Here is an 18,310-nt window from a genome sequence, read left to right on the forward strand (position 1 = left end):
TGACATTAAAAAAAATGACATAAAATATTGACATTGCTAAAAAAAAATTGTTATCAGAATCATTTTTTTTTTTTCTACAAACATATTTGATACTATAATCTGTTTGATGTTCTGTTTTAAAAAAATCGTCAGCTTATGTATTACAATTGAAGACAAATTCTCGACAAAGAGATTTTAATATTCGTCAAGGGAACAAGATTTTTATTTAAAAGGCAAGTTAAAAAATATTTTAAAAAATTAAAGATAATAATTAAAAACTACAAATACTAAATGGAATTTATTATTTCAGGAAATGATGAATTTTGTTTGTGTCAAGGATTATGAGGAAAAGGCTCTAAATCTTCTGTCGCCGAATATTAGAGATTTTTTCCGAGGTGGATCAGGAGAAGAAAGTACATTAAAATGGAATCGAGAAGCCTTTAGAAAGTAAATATTAATTATTAATTTCATAAATTAATTTTATTCGTAAAATGAAAAATTTTAAATATTCTTTTTATGGTAACTTTTTTGTAGAATTCGAATTTTACCGAGAATGATGAGGAATGTTAAGAATGTTGATATCACCACGACTATTTTGGGAGAAAAAGTTTCAATGCCTTTGGGAATTTCACCAACAGCTATGCAAAAAATGGCCCATCCCGATGGCGAATGTGCCAATGCAAAAGGTTTAATATTTAATTTTCAAATTATTCAAAAAATTTAGTTAAATTTTTAATGCATTTACAATTTTTTTTATTATTTTTTTTTATTTTATGATTTATAATTATTTAAAATTTCCATTAATAATTAATATTATTATTTAAAATTTATGTTTTAATTTAAAAAAATTTTATTAAAAATTAATATGAATAATTGAAGATTATTTTTCTTTCAGCCGCAGAAGCAGCGGGAATAATTTACACTCTCTCGACATTATCATCAGCTTCAATAGAAGAAGTTGCGAAAGCGGCTCCAAAGTGCATTAAATGGTTTCAAATTTATGTATTTCCTGATAGAAAATTAACTCTTGATTTGGTGCGTCGTGCGGAAAAATCTGGATACAAAGCATTAGTAGTAACAGTCGATTCGCCAACAGCGGGAAATAGAAGAAATGAATTACGAAATAATTTCAAGAAACCTCCACATATAAAGTTTAGGAAGAATTTTGGCAAATTTTTTTAATTTCATTCTCTTTTTAATTTACCTATGTTTTTTTTATTATTATTTCAGATTTGCAAACTTAGAAGACTATTCATTGGAAAATAGTTTCAATAATAATTATCCCTATTCACTGCGTTTGGATTCATCGCTCTCGTGGAAAGATATTTCGTGGCTGAAAAAGTATATTTTTTTTCAAAATAATTTTTAAAATGACAAAAATTGATTTTTTTGTCTCAATTTAATAATAAATTATAATTTCTTTAAAACTGTTTTATATCTTTTCCGGAAAAAATTGCCATAAAGCTTTAAAGAAATTATTATTTAATTAAAAAATTGTTTATTATTTAAAATAAATTTTTATAATGGAATTAATTAATTTTTAGACATACATCTCTACCTATTGTAATAAAAGGAATATTGACTGCTGAAGATGCTCTTCTTTCGATAAAATATGGTGCGAATGCAATTTTAATTTCAAATCATGGAGGTCGACAAACTGACGGTGCACCTGCAACGGTACGTTTCAATGAATATTAATTTAATAATTATATAAAAAATAAATTGTAATTCAATTAATTAAATTCATTTTATTAAATTATTAAATTTAAATTACTTAAATTGTTAAATTATTTAAAAATCATTTAAATTATTAAAAATTTCTGGCAATTAAAAGAAGAAATTTTCCTAAACTAGATTGAAGTTTTGCCGGAAATTGTTAAGGCAGTTGGAGAAAAGGTTGAAATTTATGTCGATGGTGGATTTTCTCAAGGATCTGACGTTTTTAAAGCCCTTGCCTTGGGAGCTAAAATGGTAAAATAATTTTTTTTCCCTTCTTCTTCTTATTCTTATCATTATTTATTTTTATCTTTATCAATTTGAGGCACTTTTCGGAAGACCGATATTATGGGCCTTGGCCTGTGAAGGTGAAAAAGGAGCAAAAAATATTTTGGAAATAATGAAAAAAGATATTATTCTCATGTTTACTTTAACAGGTTTGTCGAAAAAAAATGTTACGATATTTTTTCTTTTTTTTGCAAATATTTTATTTATTAATTTAATTAAAATAATTTAAAAAAAAGAATTTCAATTATTTCATTAATTAATTAAATTTTAATTAATACAATTCATTATTAACATTTTAGGATGCAGATCCATAAAGGAAGTTACTAAAAATATGATTTGCCATGAATCCAAATTTAGTCGGCTTTAAATTATATAAAAAAAAGAACCTCATTCATAAAATATTTCTTCTTTTGTTTAAAAAAATATTAATTTTTAAAATTTAATATATAATATTGGGAAAACCTTTAAAAAAACAAAATTAATTTAAGTTTATTATAATTTTATTAATATCTTACGATATGTTGATGATATTTTACATATTATAGTATGTAGAAAATAGTAATAATTAAAAAATACAAATAGTTCAATAAGTTAGACAATAATTAACAGCCGATGTAATTGATTATTAATTAATCAACAGCCTTATGTATTATCACTTGTTATATTTTAAATATTTACGAATAATTTCCTTCATTTAAGGCACAATTATTTATATAGTAAATAAAACAGAAAAAATTCAAATTTAATTTCACATATTTTTCATTAGTGCCCTTTTCTAAAAATAGAAAAAAATCTCTACAAAAAAAAAAAAATGCAATTTCATTTCAAAAGTTAATTTTAAATGTAAACAATTAATTATAATTGTGTATTTTTAATTTTTATAATTAAAATAATTACATCGTTTATTGTACAATTTTTTTTTGCACTATTAATGACTAGTACAAAGTGGTAATAATATTTCATATATTTTTTTTGAGCACATAATTTGTCATAAATAATTCATTATAATTATATAATATTATTATATTATATATATATATATATGTATATATAGATATTCGTTATAATTCTCAGATAATTGTTCTAATGTAATTTCATAAAAATCCAAAACCATTAAAAAAAGTCTTATAAAAAGTCTTGAAATTTATTATCAAGTCTCGTTAAAATTGAGTAAATATTTGCTTTAAAAAAAAAATAAATCTGAAAAATTTAATCTTAAAGAATCTCATTGAGACTTTTGATAAGTTCTTAAAAAAATAATAATTCACCTGATTTGATATCTTGTTATTTTTTAAGACAATAAGGTTTTATTTTGGAAATGCTGAAACTTTATCAAAATTTCCTTAATATTTTTTTTTTAAGTAATACTTGAAATCTTTTTAATTTCTAAAAAAAAAAATGCATTATAATACTTTTAGAGAATAATTAAATAGTAAATTTTACTGATTAGTATTATAATTAGAAGAAATGTGTCAAAATTCGAAATTTACGAATAAAAATATTTTTATATTATAAAAGTTAATAAAAACTTTCAAGAAATTTTTTTTTTATTATTATTATTTACAGTTACTTAATATTATATTTAATCTATCATTGAAAATTTCTTATTTTGAAACATTTTTTCTGTAAATTGTAAAATACTAAAAACGGAAAAAATTTAATAATTAATTATTATAATGAAAATTGCAAAAGAAAATTATTGTCTCTCTTTTGGTCCAATTTTTTCCCAATTATTTATTGATTTAATATTTATTTTTTCTATTTTCCAAATTTGTGTTAATGATGATGAATCACATTTTGCGACAAATACTTTTTTTCTCTCAACATCAGCATCAAGACAACGTGGATTATTGCTACCATGAATTAACCATTTTTTTTCAACATTATAACGCCAAAGTTGATTACCCATACCGCCATGACATGGATATAGTGAAATTGGCGATTCAATTTCACCACGTGAAACATCTAAACATAAATCACGACCATCTGGACGTATATCCTTGTGCCATGTTAAACGAAATTTTTGTTCTCCAATAATATTTAAATTATCTTTTAAACAATAATCCAAAACAACTTCTTCATCGCGATTACGTTTTTTTGCATCGAGACAATAATTTTTTAAACCAATATTTCTTATTTCACCTGAGGCAAAATCATCTGGTTCAATTGAGGGATAAATATCTTCAAGATCAAATGCCACATTCTCCATGAACCATTTAAATGAGCGACAATGAAGTTTTTCACGTAATTTTTTTCGTTCACTCAAATCACCCGCATCCATTTTACGAAGATGTGGCAATCTTTTGTAAATAAATTCCGCATATTCATCCATCCAAACTTCAGCGACTCTTTTATGATTTCTGCCTAAAAGTTTTGAAAATTAATTTATAAAAGTTATTTAAAATTCTTTTCTAAATTAATAATTATTAATTAATTTATTATATAATACCTAAGAAATCGCCTTTTGCATTATTAGGAAATGGTGAGAATTTTCTATAAATATGTCCAACTCTCGAGCAAGGCGCATCATACATTTCTCCGCCACATTGCCAAATTTTAAATGACAATTCATATTGTTCACCGCCCCAAATCTCTAATCCAGGATCATAGCCTCCAAGTTCCCAAAAAAATTGACCACTAATTGCAAAAAGTCCTCCGGCCATTACTGGACTTTTAAAAGGTTCCGATGGCTTCTTCAAATCCTCGGGAAGTAATGGCAATCTTTTATAATACAATTGCCAATCAAATGCACCACGAGCGCCTTCATCTTGTGCTCGATATTGAAACGTTTCAAAATCAATAACATCAATAAATGGACAAACACAAATTTTATAATTTTTCGTTATTGGCTCCAATAATGGTGGTAACCAATTAACATTTGCCTCAGTGTGAGAATCTAAAAAAACATAAATCCTTCCCTTTGCTTGTTTTGCACCAGCTAAACGTCCACGTATTAATCCCGAACGTTTTTTTAATCTTATTATTTTTACTTTGGCAAAATTTTTAATAATATAATCATCAAGCTTTTCTTTTAATTCAATTTTTGTACTAGCATCATCAACAAGAATAATCTCTTCTAAAAGTGATGATGGCGAACGATTTATAACACTCCAACATGTACGCATTAATGTACTAAAATGTTCATTATGAAATGAAATAATTATTGATGCTGTATCAAGATTCTTTAAATATTTCTTTTTTCGACATTGTGGATGTCTTATGTCAGGAATTGATCTATTTAACGATATCTCATCACTTAGAGCCGCATTAAATCCATTAACGCTGTATAATTTTGTTTTTAAATTATCCATAAACGGTGGAATTGAAGCGGCAATACCCTGTTCACCAGTTCCTTTTCTTTTTGATTCATGTTGTATTTTTTCTAAATCATGCCAATCAATTTTCTCTTCATTTTTTTGTAACTAAAAAAAATTTAAACAAGAAGCAAAAATAATAAAATGTAAATAAAAATTTTTTAAAAAGGAAATTTAATTTCAAAAAAAAGAAACGATAACATACCTCATTATTGTCCTTAAATTCTTTAATTAATGGTTCTTCAATTTGCACAAATTGTGAAGCTGATTGAACTGATATTTTCGAATTTCTCAAAAATCGAAAAATAACAATAGTAATAAAAATAGTGAATATCGAGAGAATTAAAAATTTCACAACACTAATTACATTCCTCTTCATTTTTCTTTCATATTATTTTTATAACAGAATTATTGTCTATTTCTTTCTATACTGAAATAAATATGCAATCGACACGTCTTTACTTTTAAATGCAAATGTGAAGTCTTCGTGGCAAAACATATCTTCCACCTTTTGTGTTCCTGATAAAAAAATTTCATTTACATTTTATTTTTTTACAAAAAGAAAAAAAAATATATCTTTTTTACTAAACAATTTTCGTTTTAATTTATGCTATATGCACTTATGTGACAAACGTGACAAATAAACACTTCCTTATGGCAATATACTTTTTTTTTTTAGGTTATGTTCGTCATAAATAATAATAATAATATGACAGCTGTTATCAAATCAGATGGAGAATCATCCTCGAATGTTTCCATTCGCAGAATAATATTCATTTAGACGAGATTTGGAAACAATTCTTTAAAGACCGAAATAAATTTTCCCATGAATTATTAATTTATAAAAAAAATTATATTAATTTTGTTCATCGAAAAATTCAAATTCGAATTGATCGCGCGCCTTTTCGAAATATTCAGCCAATCAACGCACGGTATTCTCAGCCGTTGATTGGTTGAAAATCCTCAACTGGAGGCGCGCGTTTTTAAACACAAAATTGTTACATATAATTTTATGATTCTTAAATACAATTTTTATTAACTTTTTTATAATTAAAATAGAATGAAACTTTAAATATTTTGAAATAATAAATAAAATAGTTTGACTTTCCAATTATTTATTGCCATAATATTACGCGGAATACAGGAAATATAAAGAATTTCTGATTCTTACAATGATATTTTGTTGTAACTTCACAAATATGACACATTATTATTATTATTATTTTTTTAATTGAAAAGTAGAGTCTGTTTGTTTTTTTGTTTATCATTTTAATATTATTTTTCAATATATATGTACATATTTTTACGCAAAGTTTACCGTCCACATTTGGCCGTGGATGACTTTCATTCGCTCGATTCAGTCAGTCTTATTTAACAACTGGTTATATACTTACAAAAAAAAAAAACAGGACAAAAAATAATAATTAGTTTATCACATTTCAATTGAATCAAAAAGCCACACACTGGGCAATTAATTAAAATTCCTACTCTACTAACACGAGATATCACAAGTCAAATTGATTTCGACAGACTATTGAATCAAGTGAATTATGATCAACCCGGAAATACAGAGAAAAAGCAATGTTTTTCTAAAAAAAAAAAAGGAAAAAAATTTAACAGAACAAAAAATGCTTAACAAAAATGCTCAAAAAAAAAGATCGTCCAAATTTGTATTTAAAAAAAAAAATATATATCTATACCTATGCAATTTTTTATGATTAAATCATACACGAATTTACAATTTTTGAATGAATCAAAAGACGTTACAAACTTCACGAACGAAAATACGAAGATAAAAATCTCAGGAAAGGAAATATTAGAAATTCACGAGTGTTTTTTTTTTTCCCTTCCAACATTCCTGCTTCCTTTATATCTGTTCTCTATACTGGTAATACATCTTACGTATTTATTCAAAACCCCCTTTTGACAATTCGTATTTTGAAATGTCACGTTTATTTAAAAAAAAATAGATAATTTTCAAAATTGCACAGATGGAAAATTTAAAGAAATAATTAATGATTAGTCAATTAGCGAATTTACGAAAGTATTCACACAAAAATCAATTTCAATTTACAAAAATAGTTATAAATATTTTTTTTTTTCTACAATTTGTCAAAAATTACAACAAATTCAAAATACGAGAAAAGTGGGATGAATTTTCACTAGCCGTCAGCTCTCTACGTATGACTAATCAATCCACAAAACTCACGTGGATTTCCGACTTCTAATATTTATATATATATATAATCAATAGTACAAATTATGGAATGAGCACTTAAAAAAAAAAAAGAAAAAAAACAGAATTAGTACTCTCGTATAAAATGAATCTCAAAAAAAAAATTATTTCTTAACAAAAGTAACGCCTTTTGGTAAAGTTGAACTTTTTAGGCAGAATAATTGATTTACTTTAATAATTAGTAAATATAAAAATCTAAAGAGACTTCTTTTTTTTTTTGAAATTTACATGCTGAGATAGCCACGTGCTTGGGCACGTCGACGGCCTATCAAATAAGCGACCAATACGATTACAACTAATGCTGCAAGGGCACAACCAACAGCAATTGGCACCACGTCTGGTGTATCAAATGCACAGTCTTCAGCTATATATAAATCATATTGTTAATTAATAAAATTTTCCTAAATTATCAATTTCTTTAAAATTTCATTAAATTAAATTTATTTTTATTAAATAAAACAGAGATTATTAAAAAATAATTTCTAGACAAAAAAATATTCTCAAAAAAAAAAGAAATTAATCAAAAAATTCAATAATTTATATTATAAAAAATAATATTATACATACCAAGGCCGAAATCAGTGTTCTTCTCAGATTTAAAAGCTTGGAATTGAACATCATTTATTTTGACAATAGCTGATGTATCATTCGTTTCCGACATGGTCATTTTAAAACTTGTCTCTTTCATACAACGATATGAATTGCCTAATACAGTTGGTATTTCATCAGTCTCGTGTACGAATTTTAAAGTTTGATCTAAAAAAAAGAAAGGAGAAAAAATTTTACAATTAACAAACAATTGAATTTTAATTTATTTTTATTTATTCTTACTTGATGTAGAATTATATTTTGGTAATTCTTGTGGTAAAATAACAAGTTCCATATGATGAAGAGTATATTTCTTTTCATTTTTTTTAAAATGAAGTGTAAAAGAATCGTTACTTGATCCCATTGTCGTATTCCATGAAAGAATAATAGTTTGCTCTTTATCGCCACAACTTCCATTTACAGCAACATTATTTGTTGGTAAATTCAATTTTTGCGTCAATTTATGCTGAAAATAAAAAAAAAAAATTAAACATTCAATTAATTTCCAATTGGAAATAAAATAGAAACCAAATAAAATTCCTGGAAAATCTTTTTGAAAATTTTAGTTTCTATTATCCTTTCCTTTCTTTTTCATTATTAGCTTTTTTTTTAATTTTATTTTCTCTTATTTTTTTTTAATTAATTTTTTTTTAATTTAATTATTTTAAGATAAAATTTTTTTTCCTACCGTTTTATTTAAGGAATATGTGATTTCAAATTGAGCGGCCATTTGAACAACAATACAAGTTTCATTTGTTCCATTGAGAAACCATTTTTTATCCGTAGGAACTGGAACTGGAGTTGTTGTTGTTGGACCACTGGTTGTAGTTTTTGCAGTGGTTGTTGTTGTTGCCGGCGTAGTTGTTGTTGTTGTTGTTGTAGTCGTCGTTGTTGTTGTTGTTGTAGTTGCTTTTGTAGTTTTAGTAGGAATAGTTGAAATAGTCGTAGGCGTTATAGTAGTGGTTGAAGTTGTCGAAGTTGAAGTTGTTTTATGTTTTGACTCTTCAGACTGAGAATGCGAACTAGGATTATTTTCTCCAACGGCTTCATTTACAGCTGCGAAAAAATCAAATTATAATTTTACAACAGCAAATAAAAAAATTCATTCTATTCATTAAACAATTTTTTTAAAAATAAAAAAAATAATTTTATATTGAAATTATTCTACTGTTTATTGTAAATAAATTAAAAATAATACAAAAAACAAATTAAGCAAATTTTGATATAAAAATTAAAAAAAAATTACAATATCAATTACTCAAATATATCTAATTAATATACTATATGGATTAGAAATAATGTTGTGAAAAAAAAAAATTTTAATTAATAAAAATCTTCAAATACTGAGTCAGAGATTTATTTTTAGAATTCAGTTTATACATATTTCCACGTACAAACTGATAAAGGACTTGGAATATAAAATTACTTTACAAAGTATTCTTGCGATTTCCTGCGAGTAAACAGTTATAATTTTTTTATTATTATTATTATTTCAGAAAATAAAATAAAAAAATAATAATATAATTTTTCACAAATATCCTTTTTTGTAAAAGGAATATAGAAATAAAAATTAAAATATTTTTTTTGTACTCATTTCAACTTTATAAAATTTAATTGAATGTGCAATTATTCTTCTTGTATTTCAGATAAGAATAAAATATAGAATGGGTGAACATTTCCGTTGGAGTTTGTTAAAAAAAAGAAAATTGCATCATTGAATGCACTAATCAAGAGGTTATAATATCAGTTTTACTTTCTTGTTTTGTTTTTTTTAAAAAAAATTAATAGTGGAAAAAAAATGCAAAATCAACATGGAAATATTTTAATGACGTTTTTCTTTATTCATATATACAATTCCCCTTGCGGTAATTCCCAGAATTGGCCTTGAATTAACTATATCAATTTACTTTCATTTATTAAAATTTTCTTTTTTATTTATAATATTTAATAATATTTCAATCAATTTAAAAAGAAGAGTAGGAAATAAAATTTAAGAATCATTTAAAAAATAGATTTGAAAAAAAATTATATATGTTTCTGTGGTTAGTTTTTTATCACCTGTACTTTTATCTTTTATTGTTTGGCGTATCCTGTCCGTTTCGAATAAAATTAAAAACTACTTTTTTACTATACAATATATTTTAGTACATTATTTTAAATGTTTTTTGAAATTTACATTTTTTAATGAATAAAATTTAATTTTATGAAAATACTTTTAAAAAAGTTTTGAAAATAAAAAAAAAAAATACTAAGGGCATTCACTTTAAACAAAATTTACATTTTTCTTGTTGCAGCTATTTGTATATCTATTGTACCGTATATCTCTTCTGAGAATTGAGATAAAAATGTAACAATAGACTTCGCACAAAAATAAAAATAATTATTTTTACAGAATTTAAAACAATTTGCATTTTTAGTTTATCTACTTTATCGTAGTAAACATATTGTGTGTGAATATATTTTAATGAACAAGTTTGTTTTGAATTTCAATTTATCAACAGTTTATCAGTCACGTGAAAAAAAAAAAAAAATGAAAATCACAAAGGATGAGAGAGAAAAAGAAGTAAAATTTGATTTCAATAATCATTTTTGAATTCAATTAATATATTTTGATAAATTTTATTACGTCTCAATTTTAATTTTTGACTCTTTTTTTTTTTTATTTTAAACAAAACAATAAAAGATAATCTTTAAAGGCAAATAAAAAGAATTTCTTTTAGAATATTTAAAAATTCTCCAAAAATTAGAAATGACCTAATATAATTATTTATAAACATAAAATAATAGAAAAAAAATATTAAACATATAGGAAATAAATTAAATAGAGTAAATAAATCAATTGTCGAATTATGTTAATTTAAAATATTATTACAAAAATAACCTCAACAAATGGTGCTTCCCCGATTACTTTTATATTTTATTACCGTAAGAGGCTTTTTATTTTTACAAAACTCTCTTTATCTTTTTATATACTCTAATTGCGTCAAGAGAATTTGAGATAGTATCTAAATTTGTCATTGCAAAAGTATGCTTAAAAAAAAAACCAACACGAACAAACAAAAAAGAATTACTTATATTTTGCGCAGAAAATAATTATGTATGCAAAAAAAGGATTAAGTTTAAAAAAAAATTGTGCGTATATACAAAATGAAAATTGATAATAGTTCTCTCTAAGCCATCATGTATAATTATTTTGCAACGTCATGGACATTCACTTGGAAATTATTATATATATATATATTTTTTTTAAAGGAAATTCCATCAATTGGTTGAGATGGGCAATAAATAATCATAATTACCTGATACAAGTATTGCAGCCGAACAAAGCAAAATTAAAATTTTCCTCAGCATCTTTGCACTAAACTACTTAACAAAACGTCTGTTAAATCGTACTGCGACAAACTGAAAAAATACGTCGTAACCTATAAATTGTATTTGTTCTTATTTGGGGAATTCCAAAGGAGACAATGATGATGAGAATGAGTAAAATAGCAACAGACACAAGTCTCAACTTCCGACTCTTGATTGCGTTTCGAAACTAATCAAAAAAATAAAAAAGATTTCAGAAAAAATAAATTCTCTAGATCGACCTGAACACAAGTGAAATTTTTGGAGTAAGTACAATGCGCATGCGTGAAACACTCTAGCCAATCACAGCATTTCTTTAGGCACTTGAAGTTGCTCCTATCGAATCAGTCGTAAGTCGTAAAATACTCGATAGTTCAAGTTGCGGGAAAATTTAAATTTTTAAATAATTGATTTTAGGAAATAAGAAATAAAGGGAAATCAATTTATAAATTGATATAAACAATTTTAAATTATTTCAAATTAAAATTATTTTCAAAATTTCCTATTCTATTTGTAAAAATGTTGATGAGGTTTTTAAAAAGTTTGAACAATTTGTCCAGATGGAAAGTTTATTACAAAAGAGACAAATTACGATAAATATACGCAGTAAATATAATTATACTTATTGATTAAATAAAAAGAAATTATTGTTAACTAACACTGTTAAAAAATAGTTTTTAAATGCAATTTAACAATTTTCGAAAAAATAAAAATTTTAAGTGCATAATAATAAATGAAATAATTATTTATTAAATTAATTAAAAAAAATTAAGTAATTCTTTGGATTTTTAAATTAATTAACTAATTAATGAAAATTAAAAAACTTTTTTAACTCCAAAACTTTTTTAACAGTGTTTTAAACTTAATTTTAATTAATTTTTTTTACTCGTCAATTAAAAATCTATAATTATCAACATTCAACGTTTTTTTCTTTTAAATCTTAAAACTTACAATAAATAATCTCTGGATAACAATTTATTTTTTCGTCTGTGAGCAAAATTTTTCATCTCAGTGATATAAGAAAACAAATAAAATTATTGTTATTATTTTATAATCAATAATTAATAAAATTAACAACGTTAGTTAAAATATAACAATTAAAATTTAAAAATAAAAATATTTATAAATATGTGAATGATATAAAAGGATTAGAAAAAAAAAAGTTAAAAAATTTTTAGAAATTAGTAAAAATAAATTTTGCTTTACAGATTAAATAGTGAAAAATAAAACGATCCATTTTTCTCTTGTCACAAAAAAGAGCATCCAGATTCCTAAAATTGAATCGTTAGCACTAAATTGCAGCATCATTCTCACTCTACAATTGTTTTTCTTTTTTTATTGCTCAATTAATTATTGCTACGCATCGTACGTATAAGAATAATCGTCGCTTTCTAATTATATGCTCTTAAAAATTATTCGTCCAAATCGACAATCACACTCTTTTTTTTTTTTTTTTAGCAAAGTGACATTTCTCGTTGGCACCACGATTAAATTTTAGGTGAAACAATTAAAAAAAAAAAAAGATTGAATCGCTCATTTTATTCTTCTCTTTTTTTTCTATGAATTTGAGCCAGCAAAATTTCCTATTCACGTTTACAAATATCTTCACGTAACAAAGTATTTAACAATATAGGTATTTTTTTTATTATTATTAATAATAATTACTCTTACGAAAAATGATTTTTTTTTTTTGTTGGGATTTTTTATCACTCAAAAAATTTCGCTGAAAATGTCTTTTTTATGATGATTAGATTGTTCGCGAAATATAAAAAGTTGGAGGTAATTTTCAAATTACAATTACGTGAAGGGTGAAAAGAAAAAAAAAAATTGTCAACTTTGAAAATTTGTAAATTCCTAGCAAAAATTTTCAAGCGAAAAACAAGGCCTCTGGGATTTAGTATTTTTTTTTTAGAGGAAACTTGTAAATATTCGAATGATTCAAATATTTCTCATGCTCGATTATGTTATTTTATTTTTTTTTTGGCACAAGGTCCATAAAATCGAGAAAGGGACAGCGATATAGCCTAAAAGGATATAATTCGGTACCAGATTCTACTTTCTGGGAAGTCTAGAGACTTCTTTTGCAGGGCGAAAGCTTCAAAGAGCGAAACGCATTTTTATTTATAAATCTATAAAGCTCGAGAGCTTGTTGTGGTTTAATATACTTTTTTTTTTTTTTTGCTTTAATTTCATCCAATGTAAGACGAGCATACATCACGTGAAATTATACACACAAAGACGCATACCAATTCCAGATCGGCACAGTCTATTTTTTTTTTTAAATAAAATCTTAATTAAATGTATTTTTTTAATTAAGATTAAATTGAGGGATTTTTTTTTTTTAAACCACCACATATTATAACCATAGAATTTCAAAACACAACTGGATACATAGAATAAGCTCAAGGGCGTGTCTCACTGTGACTTAATTTTACAAAAAATGATTATCGCTTTATTTTTAATTAATCTGATTATTTATAATTAATTATTTTAAATAAATAGTAAAATTTTCCCTTTAGAGAAAAATTCATTAATTGAAATTTTTAATTTAAAAAAAAAAAATAATATTTTATAATTTCGATTTAAAAATTAATTAAGTAAATTTTTTTTTCCAAGAGATAAAAAAAACAGTGAGATAGCCCTTAACAAAAATTAATATATGACGATGAATATTAGCAAAGAGTCGCTTGACAATATACATTTAATTCCTGAACGACTTAGATTTTTTTCTTTTCATTTTCTTTTTGATGCGTATCTCAAATCGGTATCAACTCGATTCTTTTTTCGAACAGATTAACAACGAATTTGCACTATTTTAATTTTTTTTTTTTTTTTAAGTTACTTTTGATACAGAAGATTCCTATAAATATATTTGTTATTAGTTAGCTTTTAATTTTTATTTTGAAATCTCGACGGAAATATTTTTACAATTTTTATTCTTCTTTGTGAAGAACATTGTCGAATAAATAATTATTTTTTGCTATAATAAATAAATATTCTTACCATCTACTTTTACTTTCAACTTTTGACATTTACCCATTTTTGTCGACAATATTTTTCCAGAAAAAGAATATTAAAATAATTTCAAGTTAAAATATTTATTAATTAAAAAAAAATTTATATATTTTTTTTCTCTATATCATAATTTCTAAGTATTAATAAATTTATTTTTGTATTTTACAGGCTTTTTTTTTACAAGTTGAAAAATCTGTTCGAAAAAGATCTGAATATGCGCTTTATTTATGACAAATATATTATTATATATAATTTTTTTTTATATATATATATATATATATACGCGAATAGAAGTGTATAATACAGAACAATGAACCACGGTGATAACTTCGTTACTATTATTAAAAACGACTTTTTTAATTATATAATTATTATCAATAATAAAAATTGTTCATCGTTCGATTCAATCGAAGAACGTTTAATGATTAAATTGGAAAACTTTAAAACCTCATCGAGAACCTACTTCAGTCAGTCAATGAGTCAACGGAATGTTTTTGCCCGGGTGAACTATAAAAAATCGTCTATTTTTTTTTTTTTTTTTTTTTTGCTTTGCTTTTAGCTTTGCGAAGCGATTTCGAAAAATTTATATAGAAAAATGCATATTTTATTATCTATATATATTTTTTTCGGTTACTTTTGATAGATCGATATACTTTAAAAAAAAAAAAAAAAATCAATTTTAAATTTAAATTAAAATTCCAAGTTTCGGGAAAAATTTCATTCGATATAAAAAATAATGTTGAAAAAAAATAGCAATTATTTTGTTCTTGCATTGAAAATATCGAATAAATGAAAAGTAACCGAATAATTTTTATTTGAAATTTTTTGTTTGAGAATCTTTATTCCTGCTCCACGCTGATATCGACAGTCTTCACTCTCGTCGTCGTGTCAGTTGGCAATAAATGAAGTCGTTCTGGCTCGGCATCGAGCATAATAATGCACATGAAACTTTTTCCCGAAACATGGTCCCTCGGATAAATGGTGACTGGAGCAAATTTATCAACTGAACCATCAACATATGAGCATAATTTCTTATAAACCTGAGGGAAATGTCGTCTCAATGAAACACCTCTGAGTTTCAATTGTATTTGAATATTATTAAAGCTGATTTCCCTTGATCTTCGTGGTGTATTTTGTCCATTACTACCGGGCAATGAAGTAAGAACAAGTGTCTCTGGCGATTCAATAATAACTTCTTTTATCGACGAATGACAAGGTGATGATTGTGGTTGTTGCGTTATGGAAGACGAATTCGTTGGTTGACGACACGAGGCGTCCAATCGAATCTTGGCACATCGAGAGACCAATTGTCTCTCCCATTTAACGGCACCGCTTGTTGGCACTTCGCTAACAACGCAAACGGCAACATAGAGAACAAGTCTTGTTTCGGGATTAAATGATTTACAAAGACGCATTACCTCGGCATATAATTCGGCTCCCATTTCACTTGGTAAAAGATCTGACCATCTTACATATGTGGGCTCACCAAGATCGATGAAACCATTGTTGATGAATTTTTCAGCTGCCTCAGGACTGGAGAAGAAACATTTGACAGTGCCACGACCATGTGAAGCGTAACCACGTTTAGCGAGCGCTGAGACATGTTTTAAAGTAATTGGATCCTCTTTGGCTGATGAGAGGACTTGTTTACACAATGCACCGGCGCGTGAATGTAAACATGTTTTACGATGACGTTGCCAATGAGCTCGTCTACATTCACGTGAACAATAAAGACAGGTGCAATTGTGACAGCTCTTGTATGTTTTTCTTGCTTCGATGACACTCGTTACATTCGTGCATTTATTATTTCGACAGCGAACTATTTTTTCCAATGTACTGAATCCACTGCAACCACCGGCGGTAGTTGCAACAGCTGCCGATGCTGAACAATTCTCTTGTGAATTATCAAATGACACACGACGTTGACGTAGGTTCGTTGTTGATTTTGAACTTGCACGTGAAGGTAGAGAATCGCTACCCTCGCTCTTACGACGCACCAGCTCGCCAATGAAGTAGGAAGCGTGATCCTCCTGGGCACGTACGTCCAGGACACTTTTAGCGGACTCTGTAGAAAAATTATTTTTTAAAAAATTTTCTAATTCAAAAATTAATTGCATTTATCATGATTGTGTATTTGGGAAATTGATTATTTTGTGATTCATTTTATCTTTTTTCTTGCTCTTATTGAAGAAAACAAAAAAAAAATTGGAAATTCGTCAAAAGAAAATTTTTTCAATTTTATTTAAAATAAATTTTTGAAAAAATTATTTAAACCTTTTTTTTGAATATAAGTATTTTTATCTCATTTTGCTTTCATTTGATTATCTAAAAAAAATGGTAAATTCGTCAAAAGAAAATTTTTTCAATTTTATTTTGAATATCGAATTTCCAAAGTTGGAAATTTTATAAAATGAAACACAATATCTCAATGATGGGTCATTATTATTATAGGTCATCTAAAAATTGATCTGTTAATAAAAAATTTAAAAAACAAATTACGATTTTCTTTTCTAAATCTCACGAAATTTGTTTTATTTTAATTTTTCTCACCTCCAAGAAGGTGAGAATATTATCTAATATAATTTTTAAAAAAAAAGTTACTTTCTACAGTACTTACTTTTTTTTGATTAATAATAATTTAAAATTCAATAATAAAATTTATTTTCTTTGACACAAAAAAAAAAAACTATTATAATTTTTATTTTTGATAAAAATAATTAAATATTGTAAAAATGAAAAATTAATGTTGGAAATATTTAAATACTATTCAATTATAATATAATTCAAATAGAAATTTGAAAATCCCTTCATCCTTGTTCTTTTCAAAATTTTGGATCGGTTTTGGTAATTATATAACCAGAGCGAAAAATTGGAGAGAAATTTTTTTTTTCTACCGCGAAGCGTGAGATAAGAGAGAGAATCATAATATAAAAAATCAAGAAATCAGACTTTTTAGATGACCTAGAAACGACCAAGGGAAGAAGAGATAAAAAGGAATCAATGATGTGTGATCGATGATGTTGAAGAATGATGTTGCGTTCGACAATGTCGGATTTTTTTTTAATTCGAAAGATGAATGTGAAAAGCGTTTATGATTATTTTTCCATATCGATTTGTTCAATGAATTGATCACGAATTATTTTTTTTTTTTTCTGAAAAAGCGAATCGAGGAGTAATTTTTGAAAAATCAGCCCCAGAAGATGAAACCATGGCACAAGTCGGCTCTCGTCATAATTTTTGGCGAAGGGGTAAATAATTAATTTTTTTTTTGTTGAATGGTGCGGGGAATGATAAAAAAGGAGAAATGAGAATTTTTTTTTTTTTTAAAAGACGTCAGAACGAAAACTTACATAGTCCTCCTACCTTGGAGGTCTTGGCGTAGGTCACTACAGCTCTTCCCGGCTTTGGCATTTGTCTGATTGACGTTGGTTCGTTGACGAAAGGACGTGGAACTGGAAACGGGTCCAGGTCCAGGGCTTGGGGTTCGCGAAGCGGAAGAAGGCAGACCAAGGAGGGAGTCAAGAACATCCTCCAAAGTGGTCGAACCAGGACTCGGCTTGTTCCGAAGAAGAGCTGCTGTCGCCATGGCCTCGTCGGTATCACTCTGCCCCGATCCTAACGATTTTCAGAGGTCATCCTCAAAAAGCCTCAACTTTTTTTTTTTCAATTATCAAAAAAATTCGATATTTTTTTTGGACAAGACACACTATTAGGATTTCAAAAAAAAAGCTCCTTTTTTAAAACAAAAAAAAAGGGATTATAGGAATCGCGGGAATCGTCACCTTTTTTTAAAGAGCAATACCGAACTAAAATACACAAAAAAAAG

The 18,310-nt window shown here is 25.8% G+C and overlaps 4 protein-coding genes and 1 long non-coding RNA gene across 9 annotated transcripts in view; 2 read left to right on the forward strand and 3 right to left on the reverse strand.

Annotated features, from left to right (window-relative positions):
* The first annotated feature begins 3 nt into the window (after positions 1 to 3).
* LOC127280223 (2-Hydroxyacid oxidase 1-like) lies at positions 4 to 2,768 on the forward strand. Its single transcript, XM_051303121.1, has 9 exons — positions 4 to 212; positions 290 to 426; positions 514 to 665; positions 875 to 1,130; positions 1,210 to 1,320; positions 1,524 to 1,656; positions 1,834 to 1,950; positions 2,021 to 2,132; positions 2,283 to 2,768. Exons 2-9 carry the CDS (start codon positions 293 to 295, stop codon positions 2,348 to 2,350), a joined length of 1,083 nt encoding a protein of 360 aa, XP_051159078.1. The 5' UTR covers positions 4 to 212; positions 290 to 292; the 3' UTR covers positions 2,351 to 2,768.
* A 637-nt stretch (positions 2,769 to 3,405) lies between these two features.
* Positions 3,406 to 5,975, reverse strand: LOC127280222 (N-acetylgalactosaminyltransferase 6-like). The gene is made up of 3 exons (XM_051303120.1): positions 5,503 to 5,975; positions 4,433 to 5,405; positions 3,406 to 4,347 (listed from the first exon to the last, which is right to left on the reverse strand). Exons 1-3 carry the CDS (start codon positions 5,674 to 5,676, stop codon positions 3,680 to 3,682), a joined length of 1,815 nt encoding a protein of 604 aa, XP_051159077.1. The 5' UTR covers positions 5,677 to 5,975; the 3' UTR covers positions 3,406 to 3,679.
* A 420-nt stretch (positions 5,976 to 6,395) lies between these two features.
* Positions 6,396 to 11,749, reverse strand: LOC127280227 (lysosome-associated membrane glycoprotein 1-like). The gene is made up of 5 exons (XM_051303127.1): positions 11,421 to 11,749; positions 8,810 to 9,177; positions 8,365 to 8,587; positions 8,101 to 8,289; positions 6,396 to 7,897 (listed from the first exon to the last, which is right to left on the reverse strand). Exons 1-5 carry the CDS (start codon positions 11,470 to 11,472, stop codon positions 7,758 to 7,760), a joined length of 972 nt encoding a protein of 323 aa, XP_051159084.1. The 5' UTR covers positions 11,473 to 11,749; the 3' UTR covers positions 6,396 to 7,757.
* LOC127280236 (uncharacterized) lies at positions 10,107 to 11,681 on the forward strand. The gene is made up of 2 exons (XR_007842812.1): positions 10,107 to 10,684; positions 11,374 to 11,681. It is a non-coding gene; the product is annotated as an uncharacterized LOC127280236 (long non-coding RNA).
* A 1,352-nt stretch (positions 11,750 to 13,101) lies between the features above and the next one.
* The window catches only part of LOC127280217 (uncharacterized), a 57,997-nt gene continuing 52,788 nt past the window's right edge, over positions 13,102 to 18,310 (reverse strand). For 2 of the 5 annotated variants that reach the window (XM_051303107.1, XM_051303106.1), the window contains exons 11-12: positions 17,848 to 18,099; positions 13,102 to 16,549 (exon numbers count right to left, since the gene is read on the reverse strand). In XM_051303107.1, coding sequence (XP_051159064.1) covers positions 15,324 to 16,549; positions 17,848 to 18,099 — 1,478 coding nt within the window. In that variant the 3' untranslated portion in view covers positions 13,102 to 15,323. Of the gene's footprint in view, positions 16,550 to 17,834; positions 18,100 to 18,310 lie in introns of all 5 variants that reach the window. The other 3 variants (XM_051303110.1, XM_051303108.1, XM_051303111.1) reach the window with 2 other exon arrangements.

Source organism: Leptopilina boulardi, unplaced genomic scaffold, assembly GCF_019393585.1.
Source record: "Leptopilina boulardi isolate dan_hultmark-lab unplaced genomic scaffold, ZJU_Lbou_2.1 LbouV2_229, whole genome shotgun sequence".
Classification (NCBI taxonomy): Eukaryota; Metazoa; Arthropoda; class Insecta; order Hymenoptera; family Figitidae; genus Leptopilina; species Leptopilina boulardi.